General features: G+C 38.2%; 1 protein-coding gene across 1 annotated transcript in view; it reads left to right on the forward strand.

Moving 5' to 3' along the window:
* NSD (Nuclear receptor binding SET domain protein) overlaps positions 1–16,517 on the forward strand; it is a 402,839-nt gene that overhangs the window by 319,393 nt on the left and 66,929 nt on the right. Inside the window, 1 exon segment of the mRNA XM_090385568.1 lies at positions 10,665–10,934. Coding sequence (XP_090241694.1) covers positions 10,665–10,934 — 270 coding nt within the window.

Here is a 16,517-nt window from a genome sequence, read left to right on the forward strand (position 1 = left end):
AGAAAAACTGCGAGCCCATTGTTAAAATATTCACAGCTCACCACTGCACCTAACCCATATGTTTCTTCTCATCAGGGATGATCCACCTCGATGTATGCATTGTACATCACCACTTACAGTCAAACATATACTTTTAGAATGTACGCACTTTTCCCTTCTTAGAAAAAATACTTTCCACTCTCAGTCATGATTGCAAGAATCTCTATTGCTTACCCACATCATTGGAAATAATGCTAACCTAGTTGAACTGTATACCTTCCTTAAACAAATACACCTATATAAATCGATTTGATGCCAAACTGTACCCAATTATTATATAATTATACAGTAGCAATATAGGAACTGGCACATTTTGGTCTATGCTTACCCTGTGTCCTTAAACACCCATACCAATACCAATATCTGACTGCACAGTTACTCCCAGGTCTTTTTCTCGGCGCCTCTGCAGCCAGGTGGGAAGGAGCAGCAGTGCGTAGCACACACTTCGTGATTAGACCGGGGTTCGAGCCCGTCACCACCAAATACGGAGGATGTGGAAAGGTCAAGGGAATGACCAGTGCACATTCCCGGAGCAACGTGGCCTTGGTTGCTAATGCGTCTAAAAACCAAACAACAGGTCTTTTTCATTCTCCACTACCCGAGTGTAGTACCACACAGTTGGTATGTTACTCTGGGGTTACTGCTACCTGTATGCAGCACTTTGCATTTGTCAATGTTAAACTTTAGTTACCACTTCTCAACCATCTGTTGAACTTTTCCCAGATCCTGTTGCAGTAGCATACCATCCTTACTTACTTTACTTTACCATCCTTACTGTCACTAACAACCGTACCAACCTTTGTATCTTCAGCAAACTTGGACATTAAGCCTGATATTCCTTTATCAATATCATTGATAAATACAGAAAACAACAGTGGGCCCAACACCAAATCCTGGGGGCTCCACTAATAACATTAGTCCCCAATGAGTAGCACCCATTGATTACCACTCTCTGTCTTCTCCCACTCAACCACCCTTTTATCCATTGTAACACCTTTGCCCTTAATGCCATACTGCTCAAATTTGTACAGTAGTCTTCCATGCACAATAGTATCAAAGGCTTTCCTAAAATCCAAGTATATGATATCAAAATTATTTTTTGCATCTAGTTCCTTTGTAACCACATCACAGTATCCAATCAGATTTGTCAGACAAGACTTTTCCTTAACAAACCCATGCTGTGTCTGAATTATTACCGTGGTCTTGTCTAGATGATCTTGCCATGCTTCTTTAACCATTGACTCCATTATTTTCCCTGGAACAGAAGTTAAATTAACAGGTCTGTAATAACTTGTCACCCTTTGATCCCTCTTTGTGAATTGGGGATACATTTGCACATCTCCTCTGTGGGCACTTCTCCTGAGTTCAAGGTTGCTGTCATAATTATGGCTAAGGGTTTGCTTATTTCCTTTGCCACCTCCTTTAATGTAACTGAATAGATCCCATCCACCCCAGGTTCCTTGTTTAACTGCATCAATTTCTCCTCCAATTTGCTCTCAGTTAGTGCAAAATCATTAAGCTCCCTGTTAGAGTTTAGTAAGCTTCTGTTCTTCAATTCCCTACAGAATTCCTCATGTGTATGAGGAAGTCTGTAGGGAAGTGGAGAACAGAATTTCTCAGGTATAAATTGTATGTTTTTGTAATACACAAGAACAAACAGTTCCAGAATCAATACATGTAACTTATCAGTGAACACAAAAAAATTACTTTTGGGACAATAAATAGACAGCTTTCAAAATTTCTCCTTGTAATAAATTGTAAATGCTTTTCAATTTGCATTTGGCTAGCAATTCAGCCATTTTCTCCTTAATTACAATTAAAGGTCTGCTTAAATTGGTAAACACTCCTTTGAAGGCAAGTACTATGAGGCACCTCCGTAGCCAGGTGGGCAAGAGCAGCAGTGCGTAGCACACACTTCTTGATTAGACCGGGATTCGAGCCCGTGACCATCAAATGCGGAAAGGTCAGGGAATGACCACCGCATATCTCTGGAGCAATATGGCCTTAGTTGGTAATGTTCCTAAAAACCAAATAACAACACAGCAAGTACTATGAATTGCAGTTGATTGAAACTTGGTTTGAAGAAAGAGCATTATTTTATTTATTTATTATTATTATTTATTTTTATTTATTTTTTTTTTTTTCTGTGTGCAGGTATCATAATATACAGAACATTATAGCAAATAAGCATAAAGAATTGTAAGGTAGCAGGGGGAGACTGTATTGGAAAAGGACTTCAAAAATTATAAATAATGCATTAGGGCAAGTGAAGATGATGCACCACAAAATTCACATAACCAGTTATAAAACTGAAACTGTAGTAAAACATAACAGAAAATTCAAATTGTGAACATAGTAAATCAGCATGAGATCTATAACTTTGCCTTTCTAACATCTTCAGTCAGTGCTGGATTTATTAAATGAAGTGAGGATATTCGTTGAATAAAAAGCACAACTAGGCATGTCCTTCAACATGCCTCTCATGCTGAAGCGGGGGAAAAGATACAAGTGTACCTTTGTCTTCACAGGAGAGAATTTTGTAGGCATACATGCATTAAGGGCCCCGGGTGCCAAGCGTTCCATGGCCAATCGATCTCAGTGCGTTTCTCAAAGCGAGCTATCTAAAGAGCTTTTGCCATTGTATATATTCTGTTTATTTCCGAATACCGTTTTCCTCATTTTATATTTAAGTAGCTCTTTCATTCTACAAGAAGTAGGCAAAGGCCAAGAAAGGAAAGAAACCTTTCTGTTTCGTTTTCTTTATTACTAATACAACTAATAGCCGCTTGGTCACCTCATGGCACTGCTCCTGCCTCCCCGTGGCGGGGCCGGTAACCTGGGTGGTAAAGACAAACCCCCAGGGCCAAAAGGAGCCAACATGGATATAAGTAACTATCCACTGTTAGAGCCCTCGAGCTGAAGATCAGAAATTCCTGACAGCGACCATGACTCCAATCGTCTGAATTGACTAAGGACGGAAATTCAGAATAATGACGTGCTAGCATTTCTTATAATGCACTCATTATCCACGCAACCTGTTGGCAAACTATCGCCATTTCTTATACAGAAATGTTTAGAATCGGTTTGTGGATCTCCTAAAATGGTTAAGCGTCTCCAATCTGGAGACCTTCTAATTGAAACTTCTAAGAGAACTCACTCAGAGAAGCTGTTAAAATTAACATCATTTAACGGTATTCCAGTGTCAGTTACACCCCATAACACTCTTAACACCTCTAGAGGCATTATCAGCGAATGGGACTTGCTATCCGTGTCAGAAGAAGAAATAATACAAGAACTCAGGGAACAAAAAGTGACTCATGTGCAGAGAATAATGACGAAAAAAGATGGCAACCTACTACCAATGATGAGGTCCATCATTTTGACATTTAGTACTCGGCTCTTCCATCTTCTGTTAAAGCAGGTTATTCAAACTGCAAGATTCGGCCCTACATCCCAAATCCCATTCGCTGCTTTAAGTGCCAGAAGTATGGCCATTCTCAGATGGCATGCTGAGGCGATGCTGTGTATCCTATTTGTGGCTCTAAGGAGCATTCCCAAGGAGACTGTATAGCTGCCACTCCTACTTGCCCTAACTGTAAAGGAAGCCATCCTGCCTTTTCTAAAGCATGTGACCATTGGAAAACAGGCAAGCAAATCCAGAAATATTAGGTGGAGCATAAAGTCACATACCCTGAAGCAAGGAAGCAAATACTGTTAACCATGCCTAGCCGATTATACGCATCAGTCACTAAAAACAGCCGGTCAATTTCAACTCAAACAGATGTCTCCACAGAACCAACCATTTCATTTGCCACCTGGGCCAAAACTATGCTAACGTGCAATAAAAAATCTACAGTTAATGAAACCAGTAAAACGCCAATCATTATCCCAACTGATGCCATCTCAACCTTGCCCGAAAGAACAAAATCTGTTAGTGTTGAAAATCAAAAGACAATGAAACCATGCTATAGCAACGTGGAAATGGAGGTTCAGTCAGAGGATGAAGACACAGTACTAGAATTACATGCCAATGATACCGGGGACACAAGACGCCCAACCTTTCCCAGAAATGAAAAATCAAAACTAAGCAGACAGAAACTTCAGAAAAAACAGTCAGATCAATCTTCCTCAAATAAACCCAAGCAGTGAACAAATTCCTACAATGGAACTGCAGAGGATTACGCAGTAATATAGATGACCTGAATTATTTACTCATACAAACTAATGCATTAGGAGTATGCTTACAGGAAACATTTTTATCACCAAAAGTTTCACTCAAATTCAAAAACTATACTATGTTTAGGTGAGACAGGGATTCTGGCTCTTCTTCTCGTGGAGGGGTAGGTATTTTTGTCAAAACTACCATACCATCAAGACATCTCCAACTAGAAACCTCCCTGGAAGTTGTAGCAGTTCGGATAGCAATGGGAATATCATTAACCCTTGCATCTGTTTATATACCACCTAATTATCCTTGTTCCCAGACTGAACTTGACAACCTTTTAACACAACTGCCACCTCCTGTCTATTTACGCGGTGATTTCAACGGTCGCCATCCATTGTGGGGATCCTCCACTATGTATAAGAGAGGCCAATTAATTGAAACATTCCTAGATAACTATAATCTGACTGTATTAAACACTGGCTCTCCAACTTATGTTCAATTACCAACAGGTACAACATCTGCCATAGACTTATCTATCTGTTCAGCATCTCTTTTTCCAAGTATGGAATTTTTGGTGTTGAATGATCCATTCCACAGTGACCATTTTCCCATCATCAGCTCAATTCAAACACAGGTTGTATCATGCCCGTATATCTTGGAATTTCCACAAAGCAGACTGGAAAAAGTACTGTACTTGTGTCCTACTAAACAAACAGTATGTACAGCAACAACATATTGATGACGTAACCGAACACATTACCAGCCATATATTATCAGCAGCCGAAATTTCTATTCCAAAATCCAACCAGAGCAAGTAGGTACACCAAAACCAGATTCAAGGTGGAATCAAGATTGTACCATAGCGAAAGTAGAAAAAAACCGTGCTTGGAACCAATTTCGCAAATTCCCCACTACCGCCAACCTTATAGTTTTCAAAAAACTGATAGCCAAAGCAAGACAAAAAAGCAAATCTTTGCCTTATATAAGGGGACAATCGCCTCTTTATCCCTGCTAGAAAAATTCCTGTATATCATTGACAAGACACCATGAGCTACCACCAAATACGGAGGATGCGGAAAGGTTAGGTAATGACCGCCATGTATCCCCGGAGCAATGTGGCCTTAGTTGCTAATGCTCCTAAAAACCAAATAACAACAACAACAACACCGTGAGCTACTCTTGCAGACTGTCTGCACTGCTCAGAAAACTTCATATCTGACTGCACAGTTACCCCCAGGTCTTTTTTCATTCTCTACCATACTGAGTATAGTACAAAACAGTTGATATGTTACTCTGGGGTGGCTGCTACACATATGCGGTACTTAACATTTGTCAATGTTAAACTTCAGTTGCCACCTGTCAGCCCAACTGCCCAACTTTTCTAGATCCTGTTGCAGTAGCATACTATCATTAGTGTTATTAACAACCCTGCCAACCTTTGTACCATCTGCAAACTTGGAAATTAAGCTTGATATACCTTCATCAATATCATTAATAAATACAGAAAACAATTATGGACCCAACACCAAACCCTGGGGGATTCCACTACTCTGTCTTCTCCCACTCAACCATCCCTTTATCCATACCGGCAATTTGCTCTTAATGCCATACTGCTCCAATTTGTACAGTAGTCTTCCATGTGCAACAGTATCAAAAGCTTTCCTAAAATCCAAGTATGATGTTGTGGAACTAGTATGGAGCATACCTTTTGGGTAGCACTGAACTCAGTGTAGTTTGCTGAGGAAGAAAGATCTAGGGCAGAGGAATTTTAACCCTTTACAGATAATGGTATACATTGTGGAACTAGTGAGTTCTTATTGGGTTTATCCTCTGCATTATATTCTTATTGTGCCTTTAACTGAGGAAACATTAATTTTAAAGTGTAATATGTTTGAGTTTATACACTGAGTGATCACTGAATTATGACCACCTATCTAATACTTCATAGGTCCTCATTTTGCCCTCAATACAGCAGTTATCCAACGTGGCATTGATTCAACAAGATGTCAGAAGCGTTCGGGAGATATAGCCAACCAAGCTGTGTTTAATGCGGCCAGCAATGCAGGTATGGAGATAGTTAATGTATCCAGACACCTGATATGCCTTTCCATAGTGTCCCACAATGGAACACTATGGAAAGGGGGAGTTTGGAGGCCAATCGATATGCTGAAAGTCAGAACTGTTTTCCTCAAACCATTCCTGCACAACAAGTGCCCGATGGCTTGGTGCATTGTCATCTTGGAAGACACCATCGCCATTCGGGAAAATGTGTAACATAGTGGGGTGTACACAGTCAGCAAGCAGTTGATGATAGCAGAGACCACTGATACGTTGTTCCACATGCACCAGGGTTCCAAGCTCTTACCAACGAAACATACCCAACACCATACAACCGCCTCTACCAGCCTGCAATTTTGATACCATGCTTGATGGATCAAGAGTTTCATATTGTTGACATCAAATCTGTACACGGCCATCCACGGTGTGGAGTAAATAACATGACTTATCCGACCAGCACACCTTCTTCCAGTCTTCTACCATCCAACTTGCATGCTCTTTGCACCAGGTGAGTCTTTTATGCCGATGAACCTTTGTTAGGAGAATGCCGAAGGGGTCATCTGCTGGCGTATAGCCCATACGTGTGAGTGTGCGACGCATGGTCGTGGCAGATATTGTTCCAGGTTGCCTTTATCCAAGTCTGATAAATCCTTCCTTTTACCCATCACGCTTGGAATTTCACTGTCTACTGAACCACTGACCCTTATCTATGCTGCATAGGTTGACTAACTGTGCACTCGTACCTCATGTGGTCAAGGGGTTGCATTCACTTTTCATAAGGGTGGTCATAATTCAGTGAACACTCAGTGTATATTTTGCGTTTACCAATTAATAAAACCTAAAAACAAAAAAATTGATAACTATGGAAATTTTTTCGGTAAAGGGTGTTACCATGGGCAGTGTGGCCCTGTAAAGGGTTGACATTATTGATATTATTATTAGCTATATGGTGCAAGGAAGCCTGAGGCTTGCACCAGCCAAAAAAAAATTTTCTGAAGTATCCTGAGAGAGAGAGAGAGAGAGAGAACAAGAGTCAGAAGTAGAAGGGAATCACCAAGAAAGAGAAGAATGATGATATCTAGCTCAGCACCCTGAGTGTTCCAAGCCCATACTCACCAGATGTGAGCCCCTGGGATTAAAAAATACTTAGGGGGCACTTGGGAATGAACCGAGGACCTCTCGATTAAAAACACTTGCCCTAGATCTTTCTTCCTTAACCAACTACGTTCAGTTTGGTGCTACCCAAATGGTATATTATTCTAGGATTATCTGCAATCTGCAAACTCAGACATCAAACTTGAAATAACCACAGTACTATCATTAAGAAATATTAAAAACAGTAAAAAGCCCAACACTAGTCCATCAAGAGAAGTGACCATTTATAACCACTCTGTCTCCTATCAATTAACTATTCCTTTATTTGTAGTAGTCACTTGCCCCTAATACTACATTGCTCCAGTTTATACAGTGGTTATAATACAGTATGAAAGGCTTTAGTGAAATATAAGTATACAATATTAAAAATTATTATTTTTATTCATTTGCTTTGTAACAACCTCATAATAACTCATCAGATTGGTTAGACGTGATCTTGTATTACTTCTTTAACTGTTGATTCCATTATTTTTCCTGCACAGGGGATAAACTTTCAGCCAAAGATGCCCAATTTCTTTAGTTGCCCACTTCATTTAAACTGTGTTGGGAAATACATTTGCCGAGCTCCAGTCTGTAGGTACTAAGGTTGCTTGTATTATTATTATGGCCAGAGGTTTGGCCCATACCTCTTTGCATCTTCTTTTAATATAATTGGATAGATTCCATCAGCCCCCATGCACTTTGTCCACTTATAGCTGCAACTATTTCTCTTCCACCTTACTTTCTGATATAAAATTATTTAATTCCCAATCAGCATTAGATAGACCCCTGCATGCAATATCTCTAAAAACTTGGTGGTGTGTGAATGTATCTATAAAATTTATTCAGTTTATTAGTAATCTGTACAGGATCATCCCTTTCTAATGTTAGCATACACTAAGTATTCCTTGCTTTTCTTTGCATTCTTAGCCAAGGACTTCTCATCTGCTTTATTCTGCCAAACTGTCTTAGTAACTTGATTACACACCAGTTTATACTTATTGCAGGATTCTCTATCTCCTAACAATTTATAATCATCCCACACATTATTTTCTGCCACTAAGCTCATCTGACATCAGTTTTGATCTAAGTCTTGAACAATATTTCTTAGTTGATATAAAATCCTTAGTGTCCTTTGAACATTTCCCATTTGTAATTTGTGCATTTTTTACATTTATTGGTCCTACTAAAAAGAAATAAAAATTTATTTCTTTGAATAAATACACATCAGTACACTGTGATCTCTGTCACCAGATCAAAAATATTGCTTTCTGTTGTTGTCTAGTGTCTAGCAATCATCCAGCAAATTGAGAAATGTTTTGCTACTGCCAACCCACAAGGTCCACTTGATTATGACCATGATAAATTCTGATTTTTCTAATTCAAATACATTCTAATTTGGTGTCCTGACCCACTCTATTTGTTTGTATAGTTTTCATTATGGTCATCAGTTGCCGTATAACATACTCCATCTCTCACTTTCGTTTTCCTAATGTTTATGTCACACAACACTGATTGATGTGACCATAAAACTGTTATTCCAATAAGAATTTTGCATTCCTTTTATAAATTTTGAGCAGTATTTAATGGGACTAAATGTTATTTAGAGAGGTAATTTGTGGCCAAATATTATTTTATAGCATTTTTAATCCTGTGCAGTCCAGCGTTATTTTTTGCTCTCTTTCTGTTCCAGTCCAGCACCAAAATGGGGGGGGGGGGAACTAATGCTGAATATGAGCTCTTCGAACATTATTTTCGAATTGTTCGAAGTGATTAATAAAACATTAAAGTTACAGATATTTTAAATATTTGTCATTTATGTGATTTTAGTGTATGGTATTTCTTGAAACGTTCACCAGGATGATCCTGGTTTTCTGGAGCATGTCTCACAATACCAAACTTTGTTTTCTTACACCTCTAACTCTCCTGTAATTACGTACTGCACAGTCCTTCTTTTTACTTGAATTTTCTTGTTTCATCACAAAATGAGGACATCCATTTGATGTCTCTTTGGCATCTGAACTTGATGGCCTTTTTCTAGATGTAAGATTTCCCCTCCTTTTACATTTCCTTTTGTGACCACAGTTGTGTACATAGAAAGTAGAAAGCATAAATACAGTTCTTTCATCTTTCCGTGCCATACTTGAACTGTATCTTCCTTGACTCTGTTTTTCAATTTTCTTTGTCACCTTGATCTCTAGTGGTAAAACCCTTTTTTCCATAAGTGTCTGTTAGGTGTATATTCAATTTAAGTAGTTCTGCTAGTTGAATATTAGGTAAACTCAGTGAACAAATGAAATCCACTACACTCAGCATTTTGAAGAAGTTTTTGGATGAGGTGAAGCCACACCAGCATTGGTTGACAGGTTGTCATCAATTCTTCATCACTGCTGCAAGATATATTGTTGGGATCAAAAATAACATCATCCTCACTATCAGACAAAATTAAATCAAATTCTGAATCAGAAAGTTCTAGCAATTTCTCAGTTTCTTCACCAAAAAAGGCCTTTTCAAGATGTTAGTGCCATGATTAACCACTTTGTTTCTGTCAGGGAGCAAATACACAGTGAACACTAAAAATGAAGAAAAACTACAGTCATCGGCTCTTAACAATTGAATGTAAACATTCAGTTAACTCGTCAAAGTGTTTATATGAAGTATAAATAGAAGGCAGTTTAATGATTATACTGTAAGAGCGGAAAGCAAGCTATTAAATTGGCAAAACAGAAAGGTGTCTGATGAAATATTGGACTGCAAAGGGTTAAATAACAATAATTGCAGCAAACTGGGATTGGAACACACCCATGATAGGTTTGTAGCACCTGAGAATCACTCGTGGCTCAGGATGCATTGGCACTAAAAAGGATGAAAGATTGATATTGCTATACACTTCCATTTAGTGTCAAAAGGAATGTGCCATTGTTTAACTTTTGAATTTGTTGTTGTTTGGTTTTTTTGGAGCATTAGCAACTAAGGCCATATCCGGGGATCATTCCCTGACCTTTCCGCATCCTCCATATTTGGTGGTTATGGGCTCAAGTGCATAGCACTGCTGCTCCTGCCCACCTGGCTACGGAGGTGCGACTTTTGAATTTAAGGAAATAAAGAATTTAACACAATTAAAGGGAATGGCTTAATATTTTTTAAAAATAAATTTTAAAAGCTTGTTAAAATATAAATTAGTGTTTTCATTTTTAATTTTTTTCTTTATTTCTATTTATTTTGAATAATTTGGGTTCTGCTGAGTTTTTACTGCTTATTTGTTTAGGTTAACAGACCAGTAGGAAAAGTGCAGATACATACACTGGATCTTTCTGAGTTGAATCGTTGTGAATGTGATCCTAATGCCAGCAGCCCTTGTGGTAATGATATTGATTGTCTGAACCGCATGATGATGTTCGAATGCCATCCTGGTTTGTGTAGAGCAGGTGATAAGTGCCAGAATCAGAGATTTCAAAAACGAGAGTATGTAGCAGTATCACCCTTTAAGTCAGAAAACAGAGGCTGGGGTTTAAAAACGCTGCAAGATGTCAAAAAGGTAACTATCTTTCTTTTTTGTACTCCACTATATTAAAAAAAATAATAATAAAATAAAATAAATTCTTGACCACATATTCTATAGTAACAGTTTTCTTCATGGTGTTGCAATGCTGTTGGCTCATAGTCCAATTCCTATAAAATCAGTTTTTGGAAAAGTGTAACATTCTGACTTGTTTTCTCTGGTATATTCCAATATCTGAGTTTTTGAACTGTTAAAATCACATTTTGCAAAGGTTGTTCAGTATTGTGGGAAATTGATCTTCATATAAAAATTATGGAAAATTGTAAATCCCTGGCTTTTATTATGAATCTTGATAAGATGCATAAAAAAACAACATAAATACCACAAAAGAGTCAGATCAGAAAAATACTTCAATTTATGAGGGGCATCCATTAAGTTATATCTACCTTTGACTATAGATGTACTTAATATACAGAAGGCTAGTTTTATTGTACTCTCATAAATGTACTACTTGTTGCATAGGTCCAGCTCAATACAATGAAGTACAGAAGAGGCTTAAAGTAGCCAACCAAAGGAAAATATGGATGTCATGAAATTGGATGTCAGCTCATCATCAGATTTTTAACAAAAGAGGGGGGTTGGACCTAAACTTACTTATAAAAGCTATATATGGCGATGTTGCCCCTTCTGAATACCAGATAAAATTTTTGTCTAATCAGTTCAAATGTGGTTGAAAATCCATAAATCTGAACCCCCCCCCCCCTCACTCAGAACAACCAATGAAAGTGGCAACTCCAGAACTGTGCTAAAAAGTCAGAAACCTGTTGTGCAGAACGAATGTTTTAAATTGACTAAGGTTTCCAGTGAAAATATAATATTTCTGAGCAGATCAGTACTACAAATCTCCATGAACACCTGACCATGTCAAAGGTCAGTTCTCATTGGGTGCCAAGAATTCTCACAGGTCTCATCAAAATCAGTTCAGGATTCAAATTTGTAAGGAAAATTTACACATGTGTAATGCATATCCATAAGGGTTTTAAGAATTTTAACTGATGATGAAACATTACCACCAACCCCAGGTATTTCCTCTTTGTCCTCAGAATTGGAAGGCATGTGTTGAGCTCAAGTAGATATACAGGGTGTTTCAATTAAAATGCACTAAGGCCTATCTGGCTTATTTTTAGGATTAGGCTATTTTATGGTCTGGACCTTTTTTTGTCATATTTGTACTGAAATTTTTTAATTTGATGTTAATAATGGACTAAGTATTATTGTTTAGATGTTATGATTTCTAAATTAGTTTTAGTTTAAGTTTTGCCTAATCAGCTGGTTAGCATTAGTAAAGGCACATGATGCAAGAAAGCAAGCTTATATAGCATCAGTCAAAAAAAAAAAACTTCTCATTTCACCCATCCACTCGTTCCAAATGTTTGTCTAGTTGTTCTGCCTTGAATCTATAAATAAACCTTGAACTGGTTTATTCTCAATGGGAAAGTTTTTCCTGGTCCTTGGTTTAGTCTAAAAACATCATCAGTGTACTTGGACGTGGTCCAATTTTATTTGAAGAAAAAAACAAACACAACAGCTGTATGTGGTGGTCACATTTCATTAAGCACGTTTTTAGCTGTGTTGAACAGCTAGCTGGGCAAGGGCAGTTATATGTTGTGTATCCTATTTCAAATGATAACAGAAATATTTTTTTAAAAAATCTGTGATGAAAGTAGCATTTCGTGAAAGAGAAGTTTAAGGAATAAATTTATTATCAGGAAATAAAAAAAGGAATAAATAAATAGCATTCCATATTGTTCATAGGAAAGAATGGCACATCAAGTAATAACTTAAATGGTACAGGCAGTATAGTTCTGAAAAAAAGTGTGAACCACTGCACAAAATAAAGAGCTAGCACCTGACTTAAATGTGCAGGTTGTTGGTTTCAGCATCCCATGAATTGCCATGTTCTTGCTGGTCTACTGGAAATGACGAATATCTTGTAGTACAGAATTTTGTGCAAATGTGGACACTAACTGACCCTTCAGTTGGCACAGCAAAATCCAGAATATGCACTGACATGTATGTAGATGTATACATATCAGTGCATATTCTGGATATTTAATTTATATCAGTGTTGGCCAAGCTACATAAACTGAATGAAGAGCCCAGCAGAATTCATTTGGTGTTTATTTGCATGCACATTTGTAAAATAATGTGGAAGCATATTTTCTAAAAACAGTTTATGCAAGGTGGTATTATGGAGAATACAGCCAAAATACTAGACCAACAGCAAGATTATTTTCTAAGAGACATCCTCAGAGGCTGCAAATGTAACCTACCATAGTAGTTATGCATGTTGTGAATTGCTTTATACTAACTGGAAGCATGATGCATAAAAAAATAAAAATATTAGCATTAGTAGAGGCATAAGATGCAAGAAAACAAGCTTATGCAGCATCAGCCAGCCAAAAAAAAAAAAAAAAAAAACCCCTCCCATTTCCCCCCTCCATTCGTTCCAAATGCCTGTCCAGCTCAGCCTTAAATTTATTTAGGCTATCAACTTCCACAACAAAAGGTGGGTGTCTGTTCCACCAATCAACCACCCGCTGGCTAAAGACAAACTTCTGCACATCCATTCCACAACTGTGTTTCCTCAATTTGAATCTATGCACCCTTAATCTGAGCAAAAGGAAGAATCCTAAAGTGAGGCCTCCAGACCAGTACACAGTACTCTAGGTGTGGCCTGACCATTGCCTTGTACAACAGGATAATCACCTCCCTGTCCCTGCTAGCAAAACTCCTATATATCATTGATAAGACTCCATGACCTGCCCTGGCAGCCCGTCTGCCTGCTCAGCAAACTTCATATTTGGCTGCACAATTACCCCCAGGTCTTTTTCACTTTCCACTTCCCTGAGTGTGGTACCACACAGTTGGTATGTCTCTCTTGAGTTATTGCTACCCATATGCAGTACTTTGCATTTGTCAATTTTAAACTTCAGTTGCCACTTCTCAGCCCATTTGTCCAACTTATCTAGATCCAGTTGGAGTAGCATACTGTCTTTACTGTCATTAACAACCCTGCCAACCTTTGTATCATCTTTGTATTTGTTACATAAAGAAGCTTCTTCTGCATGTGGGATCAAGCATACACAGATTTAAAGGATCCTTCGAAAGAACAATTCGCATTCTCATTTATTATTACAGCAAGGTTTGCATGAAGGTGACGATAGAAAATGGTTGGAGTTTTGTAATTTTCTCTTAACCAAGACAGAAAAAAATTCTGTTGTTGTTATTAGTTAAATTGTGGAAGTAATAGCAGCAGCCATACAATATTTTTTAAACCTTACTGATAACTAATTTTTTTGATAGCTCCAAAATTTCAGAGATAAGCACCGAAATATTAATTCCCTTTTAATTTAACCTCTTATTTATTTTTTTATATCAGGAATAATGAATTTATTATTGCACTTTTTTTTCTTTTCCTTTTTTTTTTTTTTTTTTTTTTTTACCTTAAACTTCTATGTCATGAAATTGCTACTGCTTTCCACTGCATAATTTTGTATTACTACTATTATTATTTTTTTATCTTTTTTTTTTTTTTTCTTCAATGTTATTTTGTCATTTTCAAGAGAACACATAATTGCCCTTGCACAGTTAGCATGTTTGACACAGCTAAACATGCCAATCGAAAAGCATGCACCTCGATGTAGCTTTCTTGACACCTATCCTTAATATTCCTTTCATATTTTAATATATAAAAACATTTTTATGCAATATTCAGTAATCTGTTTTATTTTAATAGTCATATCAGTACTAGCCATATAGTGCAAGGAAGCCCTTAGCTTTTGCTGCTCCAGTCAAGAAATGAAACATGAAAAATCCCTGTGCAAACAGCTGCAGAGGATCAAGTTTTACAGCTGAACTTGGTATATAGTGAGCAGTAAAGATTATTTATTACATGTGAATGTAAAGTAGTCATTCACATTTAATTCTTTTTGTCATATTAGAATAATCAGAATTGTCCTTTGTAATCTTCCACTTTCACAAGCATATGTGAGGAACAGTCAGTGTTCATCCTCACTTAGAAATATTGAGTTAGGGATTTGATATTGTCTGTATATGCTATTTATTCTCATAAGTTATGTATTCAGGGTGATTCACTGCCAGTGCGACAAACTTGTAGGAGGTGTAGGGGGCACAAAGACGAATCGGAATCACATATCATTGCAGGGTCCGAAATGCCTTCATCGTGCGGTAGAGGACGTTGAGTCGTGTGAACAGCAATCCCGCTGGAAGTCAGCATTTGCGAACCGTTTCTGTTGAAGAAACCAAGTAGCAAAAGTCCTCCGGAGTGGATAATCCAACAGGCTCCAATGATTGGACGCGTTGCAGATGGTATGAACTCATTTGGTTTGTTGACAGTATCCTCCATACAGTGGATTGGGAAATACCCAATCGTTGGCCAATCGCTCGAGTACTTGTACTCAGATTGCCTTCTGCAAGACGTAGGACATTCTCCTCGTTGTCTGGCATCCTCGTCGCTCGCTCTCGATTCGTGGTACCTCTCGTGAAACAGCCAGTCTCACGTAACCTTCTGTGCACACGTGCGAAAATCGTATGATGAGGAGCACGCCTGTGCTTGAAACGTTCCTGGTACAAGTGCAGAGCGGCACGCCCATTACAGTCCGCAGCTCCATACGCGAGGTGCATGTCGGCCAGTTCAACGTTTGAATACTTGTCCATCCTACTGCCTCGGGAACCGGTTTGCAAATGCTGACTTCCAGCGGAATCACTGTTCACGCGACCTCCCGTTCAACGTCCTCTACCGCATGACGAAGGCATTTCGGACCCTGCAATGCTATGTGATTCCGATTCATCTTTGTGCCCCCTACACCTCCTGCAAGTTTGTTGCACTGGTAGTGAATCACCCTGTATTTATTTGTTTTTTTTGAGATTCATTGATTACTGAACTAGTCTGTGAATATGGCAAGAGGTGGTATGCTGGAGAAGGTTGAGGTATGATTTGTTATAAAATTTCTTCATTTGAGAGGCAAAGAAGCAAAATAAATCATTGGAAAATGAAAGCTGCGTGTGGAACAGATTACTCACCATACAAACTGTAAAAAATTGGAAAGAGTTCAGGTGTGAGCAAAACATTGTGCACAATTACCCAAAAAAGGAAGGCCATCTCAGCCACAGACCCTGCTGTTGTAGCTAAAATAGTACAGCTAGATGTACTTGATGACAGATGTGTGGCTATAAATTTTATAGAAATTAAGTGAACATTAATTGTGGTGGTTTTTTTTTTTATTTTATTTTTTTCCTCCACCATGATGCACGAGTCCCTGCACTTCAATAATAGGTGTCTTGTCTCTTCAGGCTCATGCTCAGTTACGAGACACGTAGCCCGTGGCTGCCTTCAAGGATCAGTACTAGATCCAATCTGTTGGAACGTGGTCCTTGATTGATGGCTAGCTATTCATCATGCAGATGTATATAAAATTGCTTATGCAGACGACCATGGCCCTTCTGATTCCTGGTAACTCTAGATCTGAATTGGAACAGAAAATCGAATACCATCTTAGAAGACTTAAACGATTTGTGTGTTGTACACAAGCTCAA

Source organism: Mastigoproctus giganteus, chromosome 11 (genome assembly GCF_048544385.1).
Source record: "Mastigoproctus giganteus isolate SK-2022 chromosome 11, ASM4854438v1, whole genome shotgun sequence".
NCBI lineage: Eukaryota > Metazoa > Arthropoda > Arachnida > Uropygi > Thelyphonidae > Mastigoproctus > Mastigoproctus giganteus.